General features: G+C 29.9%; 1 protein-coding gene and 1 long non-coding RNA gene across 2 annotated transcripts; both read right to left on the minus strand.

Moving 5' to 3' along the window:
• Positions 1-294: 294 nt before the first annotated feature.
• On the minus strand, positions 295-857 carry LOC141533065 (uncharacterized). The gene is made up of 2 exons (XR_012480170.1): positions 786-857; positions 295-413 (listed from the first exon to the last, which is right to left on the minus strand). It is a non-coding gene; the product is annotated as an uncharacterized LOC141533065 (long non-coding RNA).
• An 18,114-nt stretch (positions 858-18,971) lies between these two features.
• Positions 18,972-22,304, minus strand: LOC141533025 (uncharacterized; the record flags this gene model as incomplete). The annotated part of the gene is made up of 3 exons (XM_074251676.1): positions 18,972-19,814; positions 21,944-22,003; positions 22,071-22,304. Coding segments are annotated over 3 exons (378 nt in total), but the record flags the coding sequence as incomplete, so codon positions are not given.
• Positions 22,305-22,670: the final 366 nt, after the last annotated feature.

Genomic DNA, 22,670 nt, shown 5'->3' on the forward strand with positions numbered 1-22,670 from the left:
GCTGTAAAAGTTTTGGAAGTCGCAGTAGTCGAAGTTTGGCTGGCAGAAGTGAAGAGTGTTTGCTGGCTAGTAGTCATAGGAGTTGGAGCAGAACTTTTTATAACTAATGTCATTTTAGATCCAAAAGTTGTCGGCTGGTTTTGTAAAATGTTCAAGTGTTGATTGGCTTCAGTTAAGGGGGATAGCCACTGTGACGCTGGAAAAAATAGGCAATTTTCGGGAATTTTTTTTACTAGGATAATAAAGGAATTTGGGGATCGGGTTTTTTTTGTTTTATAAAGTATATGTTGAGGATAATTCTCCTAAATTTTTATTCAAAAATATTTTGTTATCACAAAGTTATAAACATTTTTGTAGAGCACCAAAAAAATTTCCCCCTCCATTGCCGGTACTGTAACTCAAAAACGGATTATCTGAAACAAAAAAACCAAACGGCATTTTAATCTATAGGAATGTCGCTATCGTCGCACGTAGGGGATTTTGAAAATTTTGATTTGAGAAAAAATGGCGCCATATTGAAAATTTTTTCGTCTTTTTTCCTCATTTTTTGGACTCAAACAGCCTTAAAAATCTTAAAAATTAAAATTTTCAAAATCCCCTACGTGCGACGATAGCCACTAAGTAGACGAATACGGGGAAACAAAAAAATTGAGAATCGGTTCATATTTACGAAAGTTACAGTACCGGAAAGTTTGAAAAAGTCGTTTTGAGAAAAACGCGAGTAAAGTTTTAAGAAGATTCTCGCAACTTTAAAATCTAGTCTTTCACAAAATATTCATACTCACATCAAACTATCAAGTCCTGGGCCATATGAGGGTTCTTCCTCCTTATCTTTAGTATTGACCTTGACTTTTTTTTTTTTACTGGCCGTTTCCATGCGGCTTTCAGCAGCTTTAACCCGAGTAGCGTCGCGCTCAGCGCAGTATGAGTAGAGTGTTGGTCCTACATTAACATCGAGATTCTCTAATATCTTCAGAGTTGCTAGAGCCCCATCATTGAATGTAATTGTTGAAATATATAAAGCTATTTCAACAATAAGGGAACAAGAAGAATTTGTTTTTGGGGCGAGCTGCCACACTAATGCATTGAAGCTTTCATTATTATTTTGTGTAAACCCACCGACACATCGTTCCAATAACTCTGGATTCGATAGATCTTCATAAATCGGTATTAAAGCTTCCGCAATATCTGCAGGAAGCGGTGGTTTTTCAACTAATGAGTCCAAAGTATTTGTTGCCACAGCTTTTTGAAATTGACACCACGAATTTGCACCTTCAGGACAAAGAAAATGCTGCGGATCTTCGGGTGATGAAAACTTGTGATAAAATGTTTGCCAAATAGCATTATACATCTCATCAACATCATTAGAATGACGTCTGATTGCTAAACCATAATACTTTGTAAATTCATTAATTGCTTTGTCCGTTAATCGACCTTTCCCACCTAAACTTTTCTGTGTATTTTCTTCTTTTCCTGTTTTTGTCTTCTTGTTAGTTCGTTGCTTCTTCAAAGCCCTTAGTCGACTACCCATTCGTTTTTGCACGTGATTAATACATTCCTTTTTTTTATCTTCACCATGTCCCCATACGGTTTAGCATCACAAATATTTTTATACGTTTTAGTGTCACCATCACCTATATAGTTTACATACTTAACGTTATGTAATAACTCTGATCGCATAAACATCTCTTTTATTCCATCTACCTCCATTTGTCCAGAAGAATTTTCATGGTTTATTGGACAGTCTAGAGCATGGTCTTGCATAAATTGATCGTATTCAGCTGTTCCTTTTTTGAGCTCATTAGCGCACACATCTTACAATAACTGGATTTCATACTTACATCTACGATTTTGCCAGTGAAGTAACCAATTAGAGAAGATATACCAAATGAAGATTTAAACCCTCTTTTCTTCCAACTACCGTCACCGGAGACAGAAATTCCAGGAATGTCATTGGATTTTAAATGCTTGCAGGTTTCTTGGATTTCTTCTTTAGCAGCTTTTTTCAACACTAAATCACAACAGTTTCTAGCTGCATTTCTGATTTGTGTGACCAGACGATCGTAAAAGCTATGGAACATTGGTCGTGGTAAATCCATGAAAGCACAAAATCTTTCAGCTCCAGATAACCCAATACTAATTATCCGCATTGCAAAGATGAAACGGCGATTAATTTCATACGCATTCTTGATGAGTGGACATGAATTTATCAAAACTGGATCACATTTTTGCAATTCACAACTAGTTTAAAACCTAATCCTCGAATACTTGTCTCAGTAAAGTTTACATCACCACCACACTTTTTACACGATACACAGCCACTTAGTAAATTAAATATCGAAAAAAATTTATAATTTTGTAGCTAATACTCGAATCAATTGTACAATCAGATTTTTGTGATAATTTCCTCTTGGAAGCACTATCACGTCGTTGAGAGCCAGTATTTTTTCAGTTTCATATCTGTTGAGCGGTCGATTAAATTTTTTCCTGTCGTTTGGCAGTTTTCTTTCGTTTTTAATAACTTTACTTTGTTTACGATCCATTATTTAACAAATTTTTTTGTTAAATAAACAAAAAAAAAGATCAGAAGATTTAAAAAAAATAAGTAAGTAAACAATAACGAGTACACTAAGAAACTCAATAAATTAAAGAACGAGTGTGTATTCATACAAAACAACTAAACTATGAGGTACAGTATCTCAACAATAAGAAAAAATATACGTTAAAAGTCAAATAATTGTAACGGTTGACAATCGTGAGGGAAAACAATCGCCAACCCGTACGAATCAAAGACGGAGCGAGCAGGCGATGTTTTCGTCGAAGCGCCGCGCGTAAAACGGTCAATCGACGCGCTCTTATAAAAATGACTATAACTCGAAAACTATTCGGAATTTTTCTATAAAATTTGAAATACATAATTTTGAATATATAAACTTCAGTTTAATGAAAAAAAAAAAAAAATTTTTTTTCCGAAATTTTACAGTGGCTATCCCCCTTAACGACGTTTCGAGAATGTTTGAGCCGAAAAAAGCCAATGGTTGGCTTTGAGTCACTGGAGTATCGTCGGCTGTACAAGTAACCACTGACTCGTTTGTATTTTGTTTAGCAGCCAACTTTTCAAGTTTTGTTACTGGTGGTGTTTGCGTGGGAGTTGTACAGGCTATAGTAGTCACTTTTTTAAGATCGTTATTAGTGTTGAGTGGTGCGAGAGGACTCTGAGGTTTGGGAGCTGCTTCCGTTGGTTGAGGAGTCTCTGAAGGAATTCCTGCCGACTGCAAATCAGTTCCTCCTGGACTTTTCTCTACGATGAAATCTTCAAATTCAGTAGCAGAATCTTCATCAATTCCGTCGCATGCTGTCGACTGCAAGACAGTTGATACTTAAATTGGTTCTAAGATCGTGGATTCATTAACATTACCACCTTCTTTATTGGTTAAAGATTCAGATGTCACCGTACAATTTTTAATCTTATTTACTTTCATTCCAGCTGACTGTGAATTTTCATTTTTTTTGTCAATTGTATCATTTACCTCAGGCAACGAATCCAAAAAATGATCCTAAAAAAATGAATAGATATAAAGTTACATGTAATTAACACAAATATGTGCTTATAGCAGGTCAATATTAAACTTACCGGACAGCTTTTGTGGGTATGTTTTTTTACAACATCGTAAAGTTCCAGATATATGTCGTTTTCATTTCTATTGCTTAACCGAACCTTGAACGATGCACTACACGACTTTTTCTTCCTAAAAAAAAAAGGAAATTAATATTAATGATAATCATTTATCAGGAATAGGAAATTGAAAATTAATGAAAAATCTAAACCATAGCAAAGAAAAACCTAACTACAATAACAACAGTAGTTATTATAAGTATCATAATGGTTAGTATTATTATTATTGTTATAATAATAATAATAATAATAATAATAATAATTATTATTATTATTAAATGAATATTTCTAAGCCTTGATCGGTCGTCTAGTGTGTTGTTATTCATTGTGTATGAGTAGAAATTTACATATTCACTTAAGGGTGTGCTTCAAAAAAATAGGTGGAGAGGAATCCGGTAGTTTAACTGGTAGAACACCTGACATGGAATCGTGAAGACCTTGGTTCGAATTCTGGGTTGGTCCGACCCTCATATTTTTTCTGAGTTACGCTTGACTTTAAAATTAATTTTAAAAAGATTTTGATTAACATTAACATCAGAGCAGATACTGACCAAACTTTCAGCTACTAGTATTCAATAAGAGAGATGGTACACATAAATCTTTTTTGAATTGACAAAAATTGTTCAGATATTAAGTGAGTACATACGTAAATTCCTACTTAATGAATAAGAACACCCTGGAAGACCGATCTAGGCTTAGAAATATTCATTCAAAATTACACACACACGGTCAATAAACAATTTATTATTATTATTAAAGTTATTATTAACTTACTTTATATCATTTGGCAATTTGGTAGTGCAGGTGAATTTTGCAAAATAAATTTTAAATGTTTTGTTTAGTTCCTCATTAATTTCTAATGTAGGTACGTGACATTTTTTAATAGCGCTGATGTTCTTGAGAAGGTATATCCACTCGTATATTGATAAGCTTTGAACCTTCGTTCAAAACTTTCAAATGACCTAAATTTAATCAGGTCATTAAATTTTGGATGCATTTTGATAAATTTAATTACAAGAACGGAGAAATACTGGGCAGAGAGATGCAATGAAGAAAGACGGATTTAGACGAGGTTATACAAAGATAAATTATTTGTCTGAAGCGCGCTTGCCGTTAGAGAGTAGTATGGTATAGCCCGCCAGGGGTCAGTTAGGTATCAGCATTAGCTATTCCCTGGGAAATTTAAATCTAATATAATGTAAAAGAAATGTTAATTTTTTTTTGTTCAATTAGTAAGAATAATACTAACAATTTCACATGTGGTTGTAAAACTTTAAAAATTTTTTTTACAAGTACTAACTTTAGATTTATTTAAAAATTATTGTCTAATTAGCTTATTGCTAATTTGATATTTATCGTACAATGAATAATATGTATAATGTTATTATTTGCAATGTCGTGAATAGTAAATATCACTCAGAGGTTTTATAAGGTAAAAAAGACCGTCCATTCAATGACCCTGTGTTCCGTCGTACAACTAGTTTTAGAACATTTTTTGAATTAATTTAGAATAATTTTACGTTTTTTATTGCTTGGGCAAAAATTGTTGCTTATTTAGCAAACAGCATAAATAATATATTTTATTTTTACATTTAAGATTTAAATCCGTATTTTTAAGTGGCTTTTTTATCTACAGGGATTCATTCATTTGCTCAATTTTATTTATGACTGTAAAATTCCCAGTTCTATGTATTACATTAACAGGCAAGACTATTTGCTGCTGTTTTCTTATATTTAAGTTATTTTGCTAGCCTTAGAATAGTAAATGCATTTTTTTAATGATGGGTTTTTCTTGGTATGTTTTCTTAAGTATTTTTTTATCTGCTTATGGCCATAAATTTAATACTTAGTTTTATGACGGTCTGGGTTTCGTTTTTGGGTAAATTTTGTATTTTTAATCTTTTTATTGTCAACTAAGTTTAGAAATATTTTGTAAATGTGCCGCCCATCCGGGTAACATCCTTGCACCCGTATCGTCCTTCCCTATCTAGTTTCCGAACTGCATTGCCTGTAATTATCCCGCCTCTGAATTCCTTTCCTGATTAACCATTCGTTGCCAAATTTTCCTACCACTAATTTTCCCTGCTTGTAGTTGTAACGCCTCTAGTTTTTACTTTTCTTGTAATAAGTTTGTATTTTTGTCTGTTGGTTATTCTTACACACTTGTAGCGCACAGTCGCATTTTTGGTTTTAATAAACTTTATAGTTTAACTCAACCTCATGGTTTTTACTTGATGCAATATCTAATTTATTGTATCGTGCTTATTTGTTGTAACTTAAACGTTTTATTTTACAATCAATTAAGACAATTAATTTGGTATAAAATAAAATATATTTTGAATTTTATACGTAATTTCAGAATACTCGCGGTAAACCAATCGCGAGTCAAAACACCCTGGTTAAAAATATTGATTGAAAAGGATTAAAAATGATGAAATGTAAATACTTTTCAATTCTTTTTGGGTACATAAAGATATACAATTTACATAGGGCAACTGCTTTTCAATACTTTTCAGCCAATATTTTTATTCAGGGAATTGATAATAAAGAATTGTTTATTTACTACTGCAACTAAGCAGTATTAATTGTTTTTACAATAAAAGGTTGTTACTTATTGCAATCATAGATCAGAAAATATAGATGGTTGAAAAGCTTATATATTTTTTTAGTAAATTTCATAGAAATCAACTATTGTATTTGTCCTCATGATGCAACTTTTGAAAAATTTTGCTATATTCTGAATCAGCTCGACGAACTGAGTCAAAAAATACCTATAGTTTAAAAGTTCATTTATGTATATATATATATATATATATATATATATATATATATATATATATATATATATATATATATATATATATATATATACCCTTATGGAAAATTTTCTCTGAAAAAACTCTTAAAAAGTCTTCAAAAGTCTGAATAAGACTTTTTGAAAGTCTTACTTTCTCTGAAAAAGACAAAAAATGTCTTATTTTTGGTGAATAACTCTGACTAAGTCTGACAAACTCTGAAAAAGTCAAATATTCTCTGAGATTTGGGACTTTTGAAAAGAGTTATAAAGACTTACTAAGACTTTTTCAGATTTATTTAATTAAATGAATTAAGCAAAATAGAAAGACTTTTTCAGAGTTTTCAAGTATTAAAAAGACTTCTTGAGCAATAACTATTCAATCAATTAAATATTCTTAAAGAAACAATTACACTGTTGCAATAGAGATAATTCTACAAAGGTTTTATATTTTATTTTATCGAAAATTTTAACTTACTGACAATTAATCTTCTTTCTTGTTACACAGTAATAGAATATATTTTATTTTGAATTTATTATCGATTGAAAAAAATTGAGTAAAATATTACACTGATAATTTTATAGTAATTATTTATATTTTTCTTGGTACATATATATTAACAAAACTGACTGTTGCAATAGTTATTTTTCTTTATTGCATTTGAATATACGTTATTGATACAAAATTATTAAGAATAAAATATCTAATTTTATTTTCAGCATGTTGGTTGTTACAATTAAATTCACACCAATACCATTGTATATTTAAACTCTAATCTTAATGTACTATCCAATTTTTACATTTATAAAAACAAAAGACCCTAAGAAATTGACAATATTTTTCCATAGCTTATTCTACAAATACATTTATTGACTTTGTCTGTGTTAGTAATATCAATATTTTTGAATCGAATTTTATTTGGTATATAAAAATATAACATACAACATAGTCTACTCAAACAGAGAAGAAAAATTATGAAAAAAAAAAAAAACAAGAATTTTTTTTGACAACTATTTTATAAGTTAATGCATCACTCATTATCAAAAACGTTATTTTGTTTACAAAAAATTATCCTTAATGCTAATATTATTAACACTACACTTACATACACGATCGAGGCATTTTTTGGCAACATTTATTACTATTTATGTATAATTTTTTTAATCACCATAACATCCTGGTGGTATAAAAATCACATAATGTTTGTTTTGTACTGGAGTTAACATACGCGGTTGCGATATCGTTTTTGCTTCACAAACATTCAACTCTTCGGTAATTAATCAACATTCTTCAATATTATTTACAGTAACATTTCTCTAAGAATGAAAGTATTTCTTTAATCTTACTACTTCCTCAAAAAATATGTAAATTTTTTTTTCTGCTTTATCTGAATTAAAGAGACAAACGTTTTTAATTATCCCTATTTTTCCACTTTCTAATAATATTACGGAGTCATTTATTTTTGCGCATGCTCGATAATTTTTCGATGTATATCTCTTGCCGTTGTAGATAAATCTATTAAAAGATTTACATGTTTCAGATCTGTTTACAAGTTTTCGCTCGTTATCATTTAAATTATATTTTGTACCTTTCCCAATCAGTATACAGCCGTCCACTTCAAAAGTATTTTTCAATCGACCTGTCAAATTTCGTTCACAAAATTGTGAGAATGAATTACTTATATTAATCTTATTTTTCAATGGTGTTATTGCTTTCTGGAACATGTATCGTCTGGCAATTTGAATAAGGATTTTATTGGGACTTTTGCGCAATTTCATCAGAAAGTGATTTTCATTTTCAAATATGAAAGTATTGTGACACTGTAACGGACCTAATTTTATTACACTTTTCACCAAATGTAATAATAGGTGAATATTGTATGTCATTGCTTGTGTACCAAAATATTCTTCATATAAGACTACGTATCGCAAAATCAAAGAGTCAGCTGTATCTAGCTCATCAAAATTAATTCGATCAGATAGTAAAATACGAATAGCTTTCACCAATAGAGCTAAATGTTCTAAATACTTGTAGGGAAGAATATCTTTTAAGTATATAAGTGAATAGAAAAGAAGCCATGATCTCCATTCAGTTGCTTTCCACATTTCCCGCTCTGTTAATTTTCTTGGGGATCGAGTTATACACGTAGGATGCTTAAAGTTTATAAGTTTAATATTAATTGCTTCAAGTTGGTTCGGATTTCCTACATAGTAATCTTTACTGATTGAAGACACTAGAATTTCAGTATGCTGTTTTATTACACCTAATAAAATAGCATGCATATAATCAGGTGACATCCCATCAACAATGTCAAAATAATTTAGATTTATTAACGGTGATGGTCCCCACACACCCATGATATCACTACCAAAGTCACTTTCACCAGCAAGTAGCATTTGTTCTTTAACTGATTCGTTGGTTCGTTCTTTTGGAACAACCGTTGTTATAGGAAACTTTTGATAGTTGTTAATACGCACTGTCGGATGTTCGCAGAATGTGCAACCATAAGAACCATTATATTGCTTCATGTTTAAAATTTTGCATCTTGCCACAGAATCTACTACGGCACATATGGGAATAAACTTGCTGGTTACTGTTTGTTGTTGTAATTTCCATTCTACACCTTCGTCTGATAGTTTATTCGCTGCATCAACGAATGGTAGCAAAAATAATAATATGTCTGGCTCTTCTTTGTCGACCCATAAACCAGTCATAATCATGTGCTTAGATTGTAGTTTCAAAGGCAGCTCGTTAATACTTGCATAGATGGGCCAAATAGAAAGCTTACTGGATTTTGATGGTTGACAACCATCAGTATTGAAAGTATATGAGAAGTTGTATTTATGTGATAAAGGGTTATTTGTTGTAGATAATTTTTTATATATCTGGCCATCACTCATACTCTGAAGATCATTGTTGTTTTCATTATATTTTTTATCTTGAAGATTAGCCAGGAATATTTGTTGCACTTCTGGATCTTCTAATATTGATTTCAACTGTAAGGAGATGTCAAACGTCAAAAAATATGAAATATCTGGCGGTTTCTCACTATTGTCGCAAATTGGACACTGTAATCCGTTTTTATTTAATTTGTCTTGAGCGCCAAAGTAATGATGTGTAATGAATGCTCACGACAATATACATGGTAAGCAAGAATATCTTCATTTAGTTTTAAAGTTTTAAATAACTTATATTTCGATGACGAAACCACGTCATTTTGGAATAACGTGTTAATCATGGATAATATACCAACAATAGTTTTCCACGTTAGAGATTCTTCAACTCCTAGTGCGAGAGCCATCATTAGAGCTTCTCCCTGCGTGATTGTCGTACACTTACATAGTGGTCTATTGTAATCGTAACTCGCGCCTTCTTCCTCATCTTTTTGCTGTAAAAAAAAATAAAAATTAGTCATTCAGTTTTTCTATGGTTTCTTAAATTATTTAAATCAGCCGAAATTATTAAAGATATTCGAAGATCGTTAAATATTTAAACAAAAATTAACGATAAAAATAACTTTATAAATTATTCTAGAGTAATATTTTTCAGAAATTTGTCGAAAGCATATTAAGATTAAAAAGTATTTATTCAACAAAAAAAAGATGATCAATAGAATTTTCACCAAAAACATAATTAATACATAATTGTATATTATTCGCCCTAAATAAAGCTAATTTTATTTCTCGTAACTTTACAATTTGAATCACTTAACAAATATTATTCAGATTAATTGAATAGTGAGGAAGATTTCAGTACATCGCTTTGAAAAATATTTATCTTAAAAAAATTGTCGTACATTTCTTAGCAAACGTATCTTCTCACAAATTATACACTAGTCACAAAAATTAGGGGATATAAAAAAAATTCCAAATTTTTGGGTGATTTTCAACGAGCTGTAACTCCGAGGAAAATGATCGTACAGCAAAGAAAAAAAAGCAAATTATAGCTCTAAGTATCTAATTTTCAGATATGACCATGAAAAATTTTTTATCATGTAGGGGTCTGGAGTAATCCTAAGAAAACTAAAAAAAAAAAAATTTTCCAAATTTTTTCTCGTCTTAAAAAAGGTCTACGGGCTTCAAAAAATTTTTTTTCATTTTATCTTCCAAAAGCTCTTTTAGAAAAGTTTATGCCCTTTAATTTGACGTAATCAAAAAGCCTGTAGGATGATTTGCCGCAGAGCTATCGTTAATCAAAGCAAAAAATTACTTTTTAACTTTGACAATCAATAACTCTGGAAATAATGATCGTATAGAACATCGAAGGAGAGTTTTGAAAACTACATGATATTCTCTATAAGATATTTCTTTTTTTTCTCCTTTTGTAGTAAAAAACAAAAAGTAAACGAAATTTTCTCGATTTTTTTCGACTGCTGTCTTACCGAATGCATTAGCGTTACCCAATGCGTACTACGTAGAGGTTGCTCAGTCGGACTTCCGCTTTTTACATACACTTGTGTGCATAAACGAACACCCACGAACACACACACACACCACCACGAACGCACGCACATACACACACACAAGTGTGTGAAAGAAGCCTAAATCCGACTGAGCAACCTCTACGTAGTACGCATTGGGTAACATTAACGCATTCGGTAAGACAGCAGTCAAAAAAATATCAAAAAAATTTTCAAAAAAATTTAAATTTTTTTTTTTTTTTTTTTTTCAAATTTCTTGAAAAGTTAATCTCTTTGATCCAAAAAATAAAGATTTTAGAGGAAAAAAAATTTTTTCCACTGAAAAAATAAATGAAAATCGAATAATTGCTTATAATGGTGATTTTAGCGAAAACAAAGAATTTGAAGCTTCGGGGCACTAGGAAAAAAAAATCGCAGCGCTTTGAATTTTTCAGGGATTTTAGAGGACACTTGGAGGTTGAAAAAGTTACCGACGATATCCTTCGTTCATCCATTTTATCCAAAGTTATACCAAGTTATCCAAATATCCTTAGTTGTGCGAATTTTTGTCTTTTTTTCAGTCAAAGTTTTCAATTCAAAAAAAATTTTTTCGACAAAAGCCATTTACAGTATCTTATAGAGAATATCATGTCGTTTTCAAAACTCTCCTTCGATGTTCTATACGATCATTATTTCCAGAGTTATTGATTGTCAAAGTTAAAAAGTAATTTTTTGCTTTGATTAACGATAGCTCTGCGGCAAATCATCCTACAGGCTTTTTGATTACGTCAAATTAAAGGGCATAAACTTTTCTAAAAGAGCTTTTGGAAGATATAATGAAAAAAAATTTTTTGAAGCCCGTAGACCTTTTTTAAGACGAGAAAAAATTTGGAAAAATTTTTTTTTTAGTTTTCTTAGGATTACTCCAGACCCCTACATGATAAAAAATTTTCATGGTCATATCTGAAAACTAGATACTTAGAGCTATAATTTGCTTTTTTTTTCTTTACTGTACGATCATTTTCCTCGGAGTTACAGCTCGTTGAAAATCACCCAAAAATTTGGAATTTTTTTTTATATCCTTTAATTTTTGTGACTAGTGTATATCAAGCAATAAATTGATATTCTTTGATGTTACTGTCACGTGAATAATTCTAAATTAATAGCGTCAAGAATTATTCGCTTGTAAAACTAATTATACTATATATTTTCACTTTATATGAATATTCAAGACCTGTATTTATCAAATTCAATGTTTTCCTAAGTAAATTATTACAAAATAGATTTCTGTCATTTATTTTATTGGTTGAATTACTGCACCTCTAACATTGACACAATTGAGACTAGGGGCCATCCACAAATAAGCAACCTACATTGAATTAAAAATTTTTTTTTTTTAATAAAAAATAAAAAAACAAGCATGCTTGTCACATAGAGAAATAAATATCAAAGCAAATTCTTGTAGAAATATTTATATGATTTACTGGCAGTTTTTCTAATGTCTCTTGAAAACTTTTAGAGGTACAACAATATTTTTGGCTTCAAGTTGAAGATAATACTTGCGACAATAATCAAACAAATCTTGACAAATCAGAAATTGACCGAATTTGGAAATTTAAATAATCATAAAATCACATTGCAGCATTAATTTCAATCATTTTTTTCAATTATGCTTTTACGAATCTCAAATTATTAAAAAATTCTTTAGGTAGTATTATTTTTGTTAAAGATATGAATTTTTCAATTTTAAAAAACCCAAGAAAAATATTTTTGCAACCTACCCTTGCGACTGCGAGTCCACTCTGGAACCACTCTGTTTCCAGAGTCAGAGTGGAATCATACTAGATCCAGAGTGTTTCCAGAGTGGTTTTGTGCCTTTTTTTCAGAGTGAAACCAGATTGGATACAGATTGAAACCAGACTGTATTCAGAGTGAATACAGAGGGAATACATAGTGAATACAGAGTGAATACAAATTGAATACATAGTGGACCCATAGTGAACACATAGAAAATTCAAGATCGATACAGAATGGAATCAACGTGAAGTCAAAGCGGAGCCAGATTGGTTATTGAGTGAAACTATAGTGGAGCCAGAATGAAACCAAAGTGGATACACAGTAGATTCACGATCGATACAGAATGAATTCATAGTGGACCCGAAGCGGGTCTAGATTGGTTATCGAGTGAGACCAGAGTGGATGCGGAGTGGAGCCAGAATAAAACCAAAGTTGCGTCGGAGTTGAATCAGAATGCAACCTGAATAAAATTCGATTGGAATCAAAATGGAATGAGAGTAGATAAAGAATAAAACCAGCGTAGAACCAAAGTGAATACAAATTGTTGCAGAGTGAACTTTAATTATTTTCTTAGCAAATCCTTTATGAATTTTGAGTTACTCCAAAGTATTTTTAGATTAAATCCAAAGAATTTTTAGAACGGACCTGTCATGTTTACACTTCAGTATACCTACTGTGAATTTATATCGATCTTGTTTCGTCTGATCAAAATACATATGGTTCAAAACGTTCGTATTGCTACATAATTTTTAGTAGATTTCATAAAAATCTAACTATTGCAGCCGTCCTCATGGCGCAACTTTTAAAAAATTTAGCCATTTTCTGACTCAGTTTTTCGAGCTGATTCAGAAAATGTAGTTTGTTCAAAAGTTTATATATATATATATATATATATATATATATATATATATATATTGGCCACGTCTAATCATATATAATCAGATTTACTTATGCATTATTATACAGGGTGTCTCAGAAGTCGTGAGCCACCGGACAGGGTGTGGTAGAAAATTGGATTCTGAATAGAAAAGTCCTTTACCATTTTTCGATCAGACCCATAGAAAAATTACTACAAATTTATGAAAATAGACCAATGAGGAGCGCGGTTTAGCGGCAGAACGGTAGGCGCAAGAGCGAGCGAGTGGAAGCGCGACAGGCAATGAGTGCGCGCTCGCTTGCACACGTGTGATATCATTGCTCAGTTATAGCGGGATGCCCGCATGCAATAATAATGATCAATGATACTCCTGTAAATAAAAAAAAATTAATATTAGAAAAATCATCCCATAGACAGCCCCATAAAATAAAAAATGTGCGATTTTTTGATAATTAAAACTCAAATTTTCGGTGTCACCGAAAAATGAAAAAAAAAAAAGCCAACAGTCATATTCAATGATACCCCTGTAATTAAAAAAAAAAGAAAAGTTATAAAAGTACCCCATACACTCTGAGATACAGCCCCATAAAGCCAAAAATTTGCGATTATTTAATGATGAAATTCAAATGATCAGTGTGCACTTGAAGTTAAAAAAAAAAGCAATAAAAATAATCAGTGACACTACTGTAGACCAAAAAAATTGAAAAAAAAAAAAACTACCCCATAGACAGGGAGATACAGCCCCGTAAAGCCGAAAATTCGCGATTATTTAATAATGAAATTCAAATGATCAGAGTGCACTTGAAGTGAAAAAAAAAAGCAATAAAAATAATCAGTGACACTACAGTAGGTGAAGAAAATTTTTAAAAATAAAAAACTACCCCATAGACAGGGAGATACAGTCCCATAAAGCCAAAAATTGTGCGATATTTCAATAATTAAAATAGAAATTTTCGACGACTACTCAAAATTTCCAATAAAAATCTAGGACTAATAGTTAACTATACCCATAACAATCAGAAAAAAATTAAAAATTACAAAAACCACCCCTTAGACACCGAGATACGGCCCCATAAAACCGGGATTGCTCGATTTTTTTTTGGATTGTTATTGAAATTCTCGGTGTCCATTCAAAATAAGTCAAAGAAAATTATTGTACTTTCTGATGTTATCTTTGTTATGAAATAAAAAATCGAAATTTTAGGAACCACCCCAGAGTCACCGAGATACACTCCCATACACTCGCGATTTGTCGATTTTTATTTGACGTAAATTGAAATTCTCGGTGTCCACTTAAAATAACAGAATTACAATAATCTTCCTATCTAATGTAACCTCGGTCATACACAAAGATATCAAAATTATGGAATCCACCCTATAAACACCGAGATACACCCCCATAAACTGGCGATAAGTCGATGTTTAATTTACTTTCAATGAAATTCTTGGTGTCCACTGAAAATAACAAAAAGAAAATAATCCTTCTATTCAATTTAACGTCAGTCATACATAAAAATATCAAAATTATGGAGTCCACCCCATAGACACTGAGATGCGCCCCCATAAAGCCGCGATTTGTCAATTTTTCATTTATTTAATTTGAAATTTTCGGTATCCACTGAAAATAAGCCAAAGAAAACTATCCCACTTTCCAGTTCAATCTTCGTCATGAATTAAAAAAAGAAAATTTCGGAATCCACCCTATAAACATCAGGAGACAACCCTATAAAGCCGCGATTTTTCGATTTTCCATCGATTTAAATGGAAATTCTCGGTGTCCACTGAAAATAACTTAAAAAAAATTATCGTACTTTCCAATGTAACCTTTGTAAAGAATTGAAAAATCAAAATTTAAGAATCCACCTCATAGACACTGAGATACACCCCCATAAAGCTGCGATTTCTCCATTATTTGTGAAGTTAAGTTGAAATTCTCGGTGTCAACTCGGAATAACTCAAAGAAAATTATCTTTCTTTCCAGTTTAACCTTTTTTATGAATTAAAAAATCAAAATTTTGGAATCCACCCCATAAACACCGAGAGGCAACCCCACAATGCCACAATTGTTCGATTTTTTATTGATTTAAATTGAAATTCTCGGTGTCTACTCAAAATAAGTAAAAGAAAATTATTGTACTTTTTAATGTTATCTCTGTTATAAAATAATAAATCAAAATTTTAGAATCCACCCCACAGACACCGAGATACATCCCCATACAGTCGCTATTTGTCGATTTTTAATTGACTTAAATTGAAATTCTCGGTGTCCACTTAAAATAAAGAGCATAAACTCATTCCACTTTCCAATTTACTCTTTTTAATAAATGAAAATATCAAAATTCAAGAATTCACCCCATAGACCCCAAGATACACCTCCATAAAGCCGCGATTTATCGATTTTTTGTGGATTGATATCGAAATTTTCGGTGTCATATGAAAATTTGAATTTTAATTATTGAAAAATCGCAAATTGTTGGCTTTATTTGGATGTTTGTTAGTGTCTATGCGGTGGATTTTCAAGAGTTAAGTTTTTTTATGTTTTTAAGGGTGTAATTTAAAAGTACAATAGGTTTCTCTTGTTGTTGTTAAATGGACACCAAGAATTTCAATTTCAATTACTAACAAATCACAAATTAGCGGATTTATGGGGTCCTATCTCGCCGTTAATGGGGTGTTTTTTCAAATCTTATTTTTTTTTGCTTACAAGAGTATATCTGAAAATGAGTTTTCATACTTTTCATTTATTTTCAACGGACACCGAGAAGTAGCATTTTAATTACTAAAAAATCAGAAATTTTCAGCTTAATGGGATCATAATTCGGAGTTTGCGGGGTGGTTTTTTAAATAATAATTTTTTTCGATACACAGGAGTTTAATCGATAAGTACAAAAGGTTTCTTTTTGAATTTTAATTTCTAAGCAATCCCGATTTTTGTGCGTTATCAAGTCATATTTCGGTATCTATGGGGTGTTTTTACAATTTTTTAAATTTGTCTGATGGTCAAAAGTACCACTGATAATTTTGATTGGTATTTTTTTTCTATTTCGAATGCACTGTGAATATTTTAATTTTTATGTTAAATAATCCCGAAATACTCGGCTTTATTAGGCTGTATCTTAGTGTCTATGGGGTGGTTTTTCTAATTTTTAATTTTTTTCTGATTGTTATGGGTATAGTTAACTATTAGTCCTAGATTTTTATTTGAAATTTTGAGTAGTCGTCGAAAATTTCTATTTTAATTATTGAAATATCGCACAATTTTTGGCTTTATGGGACTGTATCTCCCTGTCTATGGGGTAGTTTTTTATTTTTTTTCAATTTTTTTGGTCTACAGTAGTGTCACTGATTATTTTTATTGCTTTTTTTTTTAACTTCAAGTGCACACTGATCATTTGAATTTCATCATTAAATAATCGCAAATTTTTGGCTTTATGGGGCTGTATCTCAGAGTGTATGGGGTACTTTTATAACTTTTCTTTTTTTTTTTAATTACAGGGGTATCATTGAATATGACTGTTTTTTTTTTTCATTTTTCGGTGACACCGAAAATTTGAGTTTTAATTATCAAAAAATCGCACATTTTTTATTTTATGGGGCTGTCTATGGGATGATTTTTCTAATATTAATTTTTTTTTATTTACAGGAGTATCATTGATCATTATTATTGCATGCGGGCATCCCGCTATAACTGAGCAATGATATCACACGTGTGCAAGCGAGCGCGCACTCATTGCCTGTCGCGCTTCCACTCGCTCGCTCTTGCGCCTACCGTTCTGCCGCTAAACCGCGCTCCTCATTGGTCTATTTTCATAAATTTGTAGTAATTTTTCTATGGGTCTGATCGAAAAATGGTAAAGGACTTTTCTATTCAGAATCCAATTTTCTACCACACCCTGTCCGGTGGCTCACGACTTCTGAGACACCCTGTATATGATCATATATAATTATTTTTACTCATATATGTCTGATAAAAAAATGCTTTCGAGAATAACAAATTCATTTCATAAATACATAGAGAAATGGAATAGTACGGTAATGGTTCGTTACAATATTAGGATAATCAATTCATGACAATATTAAATAAAAAAATCGCAGGCGTATGCAGGGCTCGAACTCAAATCTTTTTAGCTGGAAGCCGTCTGGAACGCTGCTCACTCGTCCAAGTCACCAGCATTAATATTGAAAGACATAAATTTATTAGACTTTTAACAACAGAAAGTACTGGTTTTTATAAAAATCTTTGCAATTTCATCAAATTCCGGAATTCAATAGATTTTTGTAAAGTTTAAGAACTTATTAAATTTGATAAAATTCGCAAAGTACAATAAAATTACAAAAAAATTATGTCATTAATAAAAAAAATTAGAAAATAGTCACTGTCCAATAAATTTTTCGGTAATTATTGACAGGCTGTATGTCAGTGTCAAAATAATCGTATTGCCAGTCTAAAAAAAAAACCTTTTAAGGTCCCAAGAGTATTATCGTAAGATGTTTTGATCATATATGTTTGATCATTCCAAACCTCATGTATAATCATATATGATCAGACAAAAATTTTTTTTCATCGTGTATACGATACTACTTGACGTACAAGTTCATAGAAATTGACGTGATAATTAATTTGGATATCTAAATCAAAACATTGTCAAGTTTGGTAACTAAATAAAATTGTGTAATATCGTTATAATATTCTGATCGTTTCATTTTGTTTATAATTATTGGACCTACTAATTCTTGAATTTCATTTTTTTCACTGGAAACCGACGAACGAAATGCTACTACGTTGGTCATCATTAATTTTTGACTTCTTTAAACCATAAAATTTGAAAGTAAAGTAACAATGAAAGTGAACTTTGAAGTATTACGACAAATTTATTTTTTACTTTAAATAAAAGTCATTGGAAAATTAATTTTTTTCAAGTTGTATATTTTTTTCCTGTGATTTTTAATGCACAATTATAGACTGTATACATATAGTGAATAGGTTCATGTACGAAAAGCATTTTAAAAAACAGCTGTAGTAAAAACTATGTCATGATTGATATGTAATTTTTTTAAGAGAATTTAGGAGAAAAATTGAAGCATACATTTTTACCGACATATATTACGCATGACGTTATTTTCTTCACCAGATATATTATATATAGACATTTACAATTTTCTGAAACTTACGTTCTATATGATAGGAATTTTATATTTTCTATTTTTGATTTTAAATACAATTTTCGATGCTGATCAACTCATAATTGATATAATAAAGTTTTTATTAAAATAGTTTTAGTGTACGTAAGATTGGGAGAAATCTTTAAATTTGTCAAAGATGAGATGAATAACAACTTTGATTAAAAAAACTGATTGAGAAGAATTAATTTTTAATACTCTTTAATCAACATTTTTAAATAGAGATGTGACTAAATAAACAAACTGTTAATGTTGATTAATATATTAATATATATCATTGAAATTATAAAAGGATACGTTTTCCACTATGTAACATCTTATTATGTACATTTATATAATAAAGATGGAAAAAACTTTAAGAAGTATATTAATAATTGATTAATTTTTTCCAATGAAGGTAATTTATTATTTATATTAAATTATTTACACATTCAGATTCCTATGAAGTTTTATCGGATCTGACTTTAGTTTTGCTGTAGTTTTATCTTAATTAATTTCGATTTTATCCGAACTTATTCTAAATTTACTGACAGTTTAATCTAATTTTTAATAACTCCATTGTGACTCATGCAAATTTCACGTTGACTTCACGCTAGTTTAAATCTGAATGAATTCTGATTTGATTATTATTTTACTCTGATTTCATTTTAATTTCATGTTGATTCCACTTTGAAGCCATCTTGATTTTATGTAAAATTCACTTTGATTCTAATCTGGTTCCATTCTGGCATCACTCTGGTTCCACTTCGGTTTCATTCTGGATTCACTTTGATTCCACTCTGGTTCCACTTTAATTACATTCTGAGTCCAATTTGATTCCACTCTAGTTCTAGTCTGGGTCCACTCTGGTTCCACTATAGTTTCATTCTGAGTCCAATCTGATTCCACTCTGGCTTTAGTCCGGGTTCACTTTGGTTTCACTTTAGTTTCATTCTGAGTTCAATTTGATTTTACTCTGGCTTTAGTCTGGGTTCACTCTGGTTCCACTTTAATTTTATTCTGAGTTCACTTTGATTCCACTCTGGCTTTAGTCTGGGTGCACTCTGGTTTCATGCTGGAAAATAGGCACAAAACCACTCTGGAAACACTCTGGAACCATCATGATTCCATAATGTTTCCAGAATTTTTTCAGACTGATTTCAGAATGATTTGAAAGTCGCAAGGGTATGAATGAAGTAATTATTATAATATAATATAATATATAATATTATATAATATAATATAATATAATATAATTATAATATAATATAATTTAATTAATATAAATTAAAGTACTTTCAGTAACGGAAAATTAAATCTACACTCACAGAAAAAATTTGTTTTGAAAAAAAATAGACAATGTTGTTACGAGAAAATAATTTGTTGCATATCTACAATATTATAATTTCTTAACTGAAAAAATCAAAATTTTTCTCACAGTAACTTACTTCTTGAAAAAAATTTTTGTTGATTCGGAAATAAATTATTTCAGATAGATAATTAACTTTCAAAATTTCATTCAAAATTGTTTTTTCCAAAATCTAGAAAAATTTTTTTTAATAAGAAGTTACTGTGTGAGAAAAATTTTGATTTTTTCAGCTAAGAAATGCAACTGTTAAAAATTTTTAACAATTTGATTTCTTATTATAACATTGCTAATTTTTTTTAACATAGATTTTTTTTTCACAATGTATAGCTTTAAAAAAAGATTAAATATTAAAATAATTAAGATTCATTTTTCTATTTTGTATAATTTTTTATTTGAATTAATAGTATGATAAAGGATGCTTTTCAAGTGATTAGATATAATTTTTTTTTTTTCAACTGTCCATGCCTAAGATTTTTTTTGACTACTTGGAAATTAATGAAAGTGACAGTAATTTTAGAATGGAAATCGAATATTTTTGCTGGCATTAAACTTATATATAAATAAATGTTAATATTGATATTATACTTTTTTTATAAAATTATAATTGTTTTAACTTCTTTTTGATAATAGGAAAAAATCCCAATGTATTAACGAAACAGATTAAAAATGGTTTACATAAAAAATACATACAAATATGATTTTAATTTTTAATATTTGCTATATTTTAATGCTATCTATCAAATCCTTCATTGTATATAATCATTAATAGATAAAACTATGGGACTATGTTTATTAAGCGTTTCTTTATTTACAGGTTATAAAAACTTTTTTATTACGATTTAGCCAAAAATTGAATGCTGCGTTACTATTTTATAAGTGCCAGAATCCTACGAAAAATTCGCCTAACTAAATTTCATCAAAAGTGTTGATTCCAATTACTGAGCGTTTCAACATAGCATAGCTCAAATATTTATTTTGACTGATTAAATTTCGTTCTCATCTTATATTAAAAATTTTTCGATACAGCTTATATACTTTAACGAGTAACCTATTATTTATTCCGTTCGTTGTGAATACATATTTGCATGTTTTTGAAATAAGTATATGTTCTGCTGAAGCAAGTACTGTATGCTTTTGAAATAATATATTACTTACTGCAAATAAAAAGAAAAATAAAAAATAAAGAAATACGAAAAAAAATTTTCTAAGAACTCTACTCTATTTAATACTTGGGAGATTGCCACAACCAGAAGTTCTTCTAGAGTTTAGTAAAATAATTTATCTTCTATTATTTTTCAAAAATGTTAAGTGGTTAGTACTAGAGTTTATCGATGAATTCGGCTCATTTTTAAACTGAACTATGGATATTTTTAAAATATCAGTATTATGGTTCTAACTTGACAAACTAAGACAAAAAATATTGATAATTATTTTGAACCATTATTTCAAACTTAACGATTTCGTTCGTCCTGTAAAAATTTGAGTGTAATAATGCACTCTGAGAACTTTACACAACTGCGTTGATATAAAACTATGATAAATAATTTTTTGTTGTACAATTTGAAATTTAAAATGTACACCTAAATTCAACATTTTGTTTGGTGTAACTTTTATACTACATCAAATTTACAAATGTATTTGCAGTGCAAAAATATAAATATCAAAATAGAATATCACCATCAAGATTGAGTTGCGACTTTCAGGTTTACGTGATTACATGTGGGGTAATTTAATAGCTCAACTACCGTGCGAGCTACTAGATACTAAGCTACAATTTTTTACATATAAGGTTAAACTGAAAATATTTCATACTATAAACAAAACAATATTTATCACAACTAATAAAAAACTGTTAAATTGTAAAATATACCTGATTATGTTCATTATTGTAATCCACATAGAAATCATCTGTCAATGATGAATCTTCAGCCTAAGGAAATAAAAAAAAAATTAATTTCCACAAATTTTCACTCTTTAAATAAATACCATTAACTCACGTCAAACCAAATTTCTTCAAGTAGTGATTCTTCATCATAGTCTTCATAAAGCCATAAATTTGATACATCATGTTCGTAGTTTAGATCGTGGATGTAAGAAGCGTCAGTCCTATTCACAGTTTCTGATGACAAGTTTCTATCATCAGGAACTGCGTAAAAATCCAATGGATTATTTGCATTTGTTTCTTGATCACAAATGTCTTGACTGCCAACGAGACTATTGTCGAGTGTAACCTACAGTACATACAAGTAAAAAAATGTAGTATTCAATAAAAATATATACAAGTCAATAAATTAAAAAAGATCAAAAATTTAGCAAACAGTGCCCACCAATGTCTTATAATTGATGATTGTATGATTGTCTTATAATTGTATGATACTTTAAATAATTTCTTTAACATTGCTTTTATAATATTTTAAACCAATACGTTCACCATGATTTTGACGATTTTCAAAATTTTTTAATTAAAAAAAGAACTTACTTTTAATATTACTAGCTATCCAGCCATGACAATAAATACTTGTAAATAGAAATTTAATAGTGAATAAAAAATGTCAAATATCTTAAAATAAAGATAAAAAATATTGGTGGAGTTAAAA

The sequence above is a fragment of the Cotesia typhae genome, unplaced genomic scaffold, assembly GCF_013202065.1.
Source record: "Cotesia typhae breed Kobodo isofemale line unplaced genomic scaffold, CoteBio_Ctyphae contig_81, whole genome shotgun sequence".
Classification (NCBI taxonomy): Eukaryota; Metazoa; Arthropoda; class Insecta; order Hymenoptera; family Braconidae; genus Cotesia; species Cotesia typhae.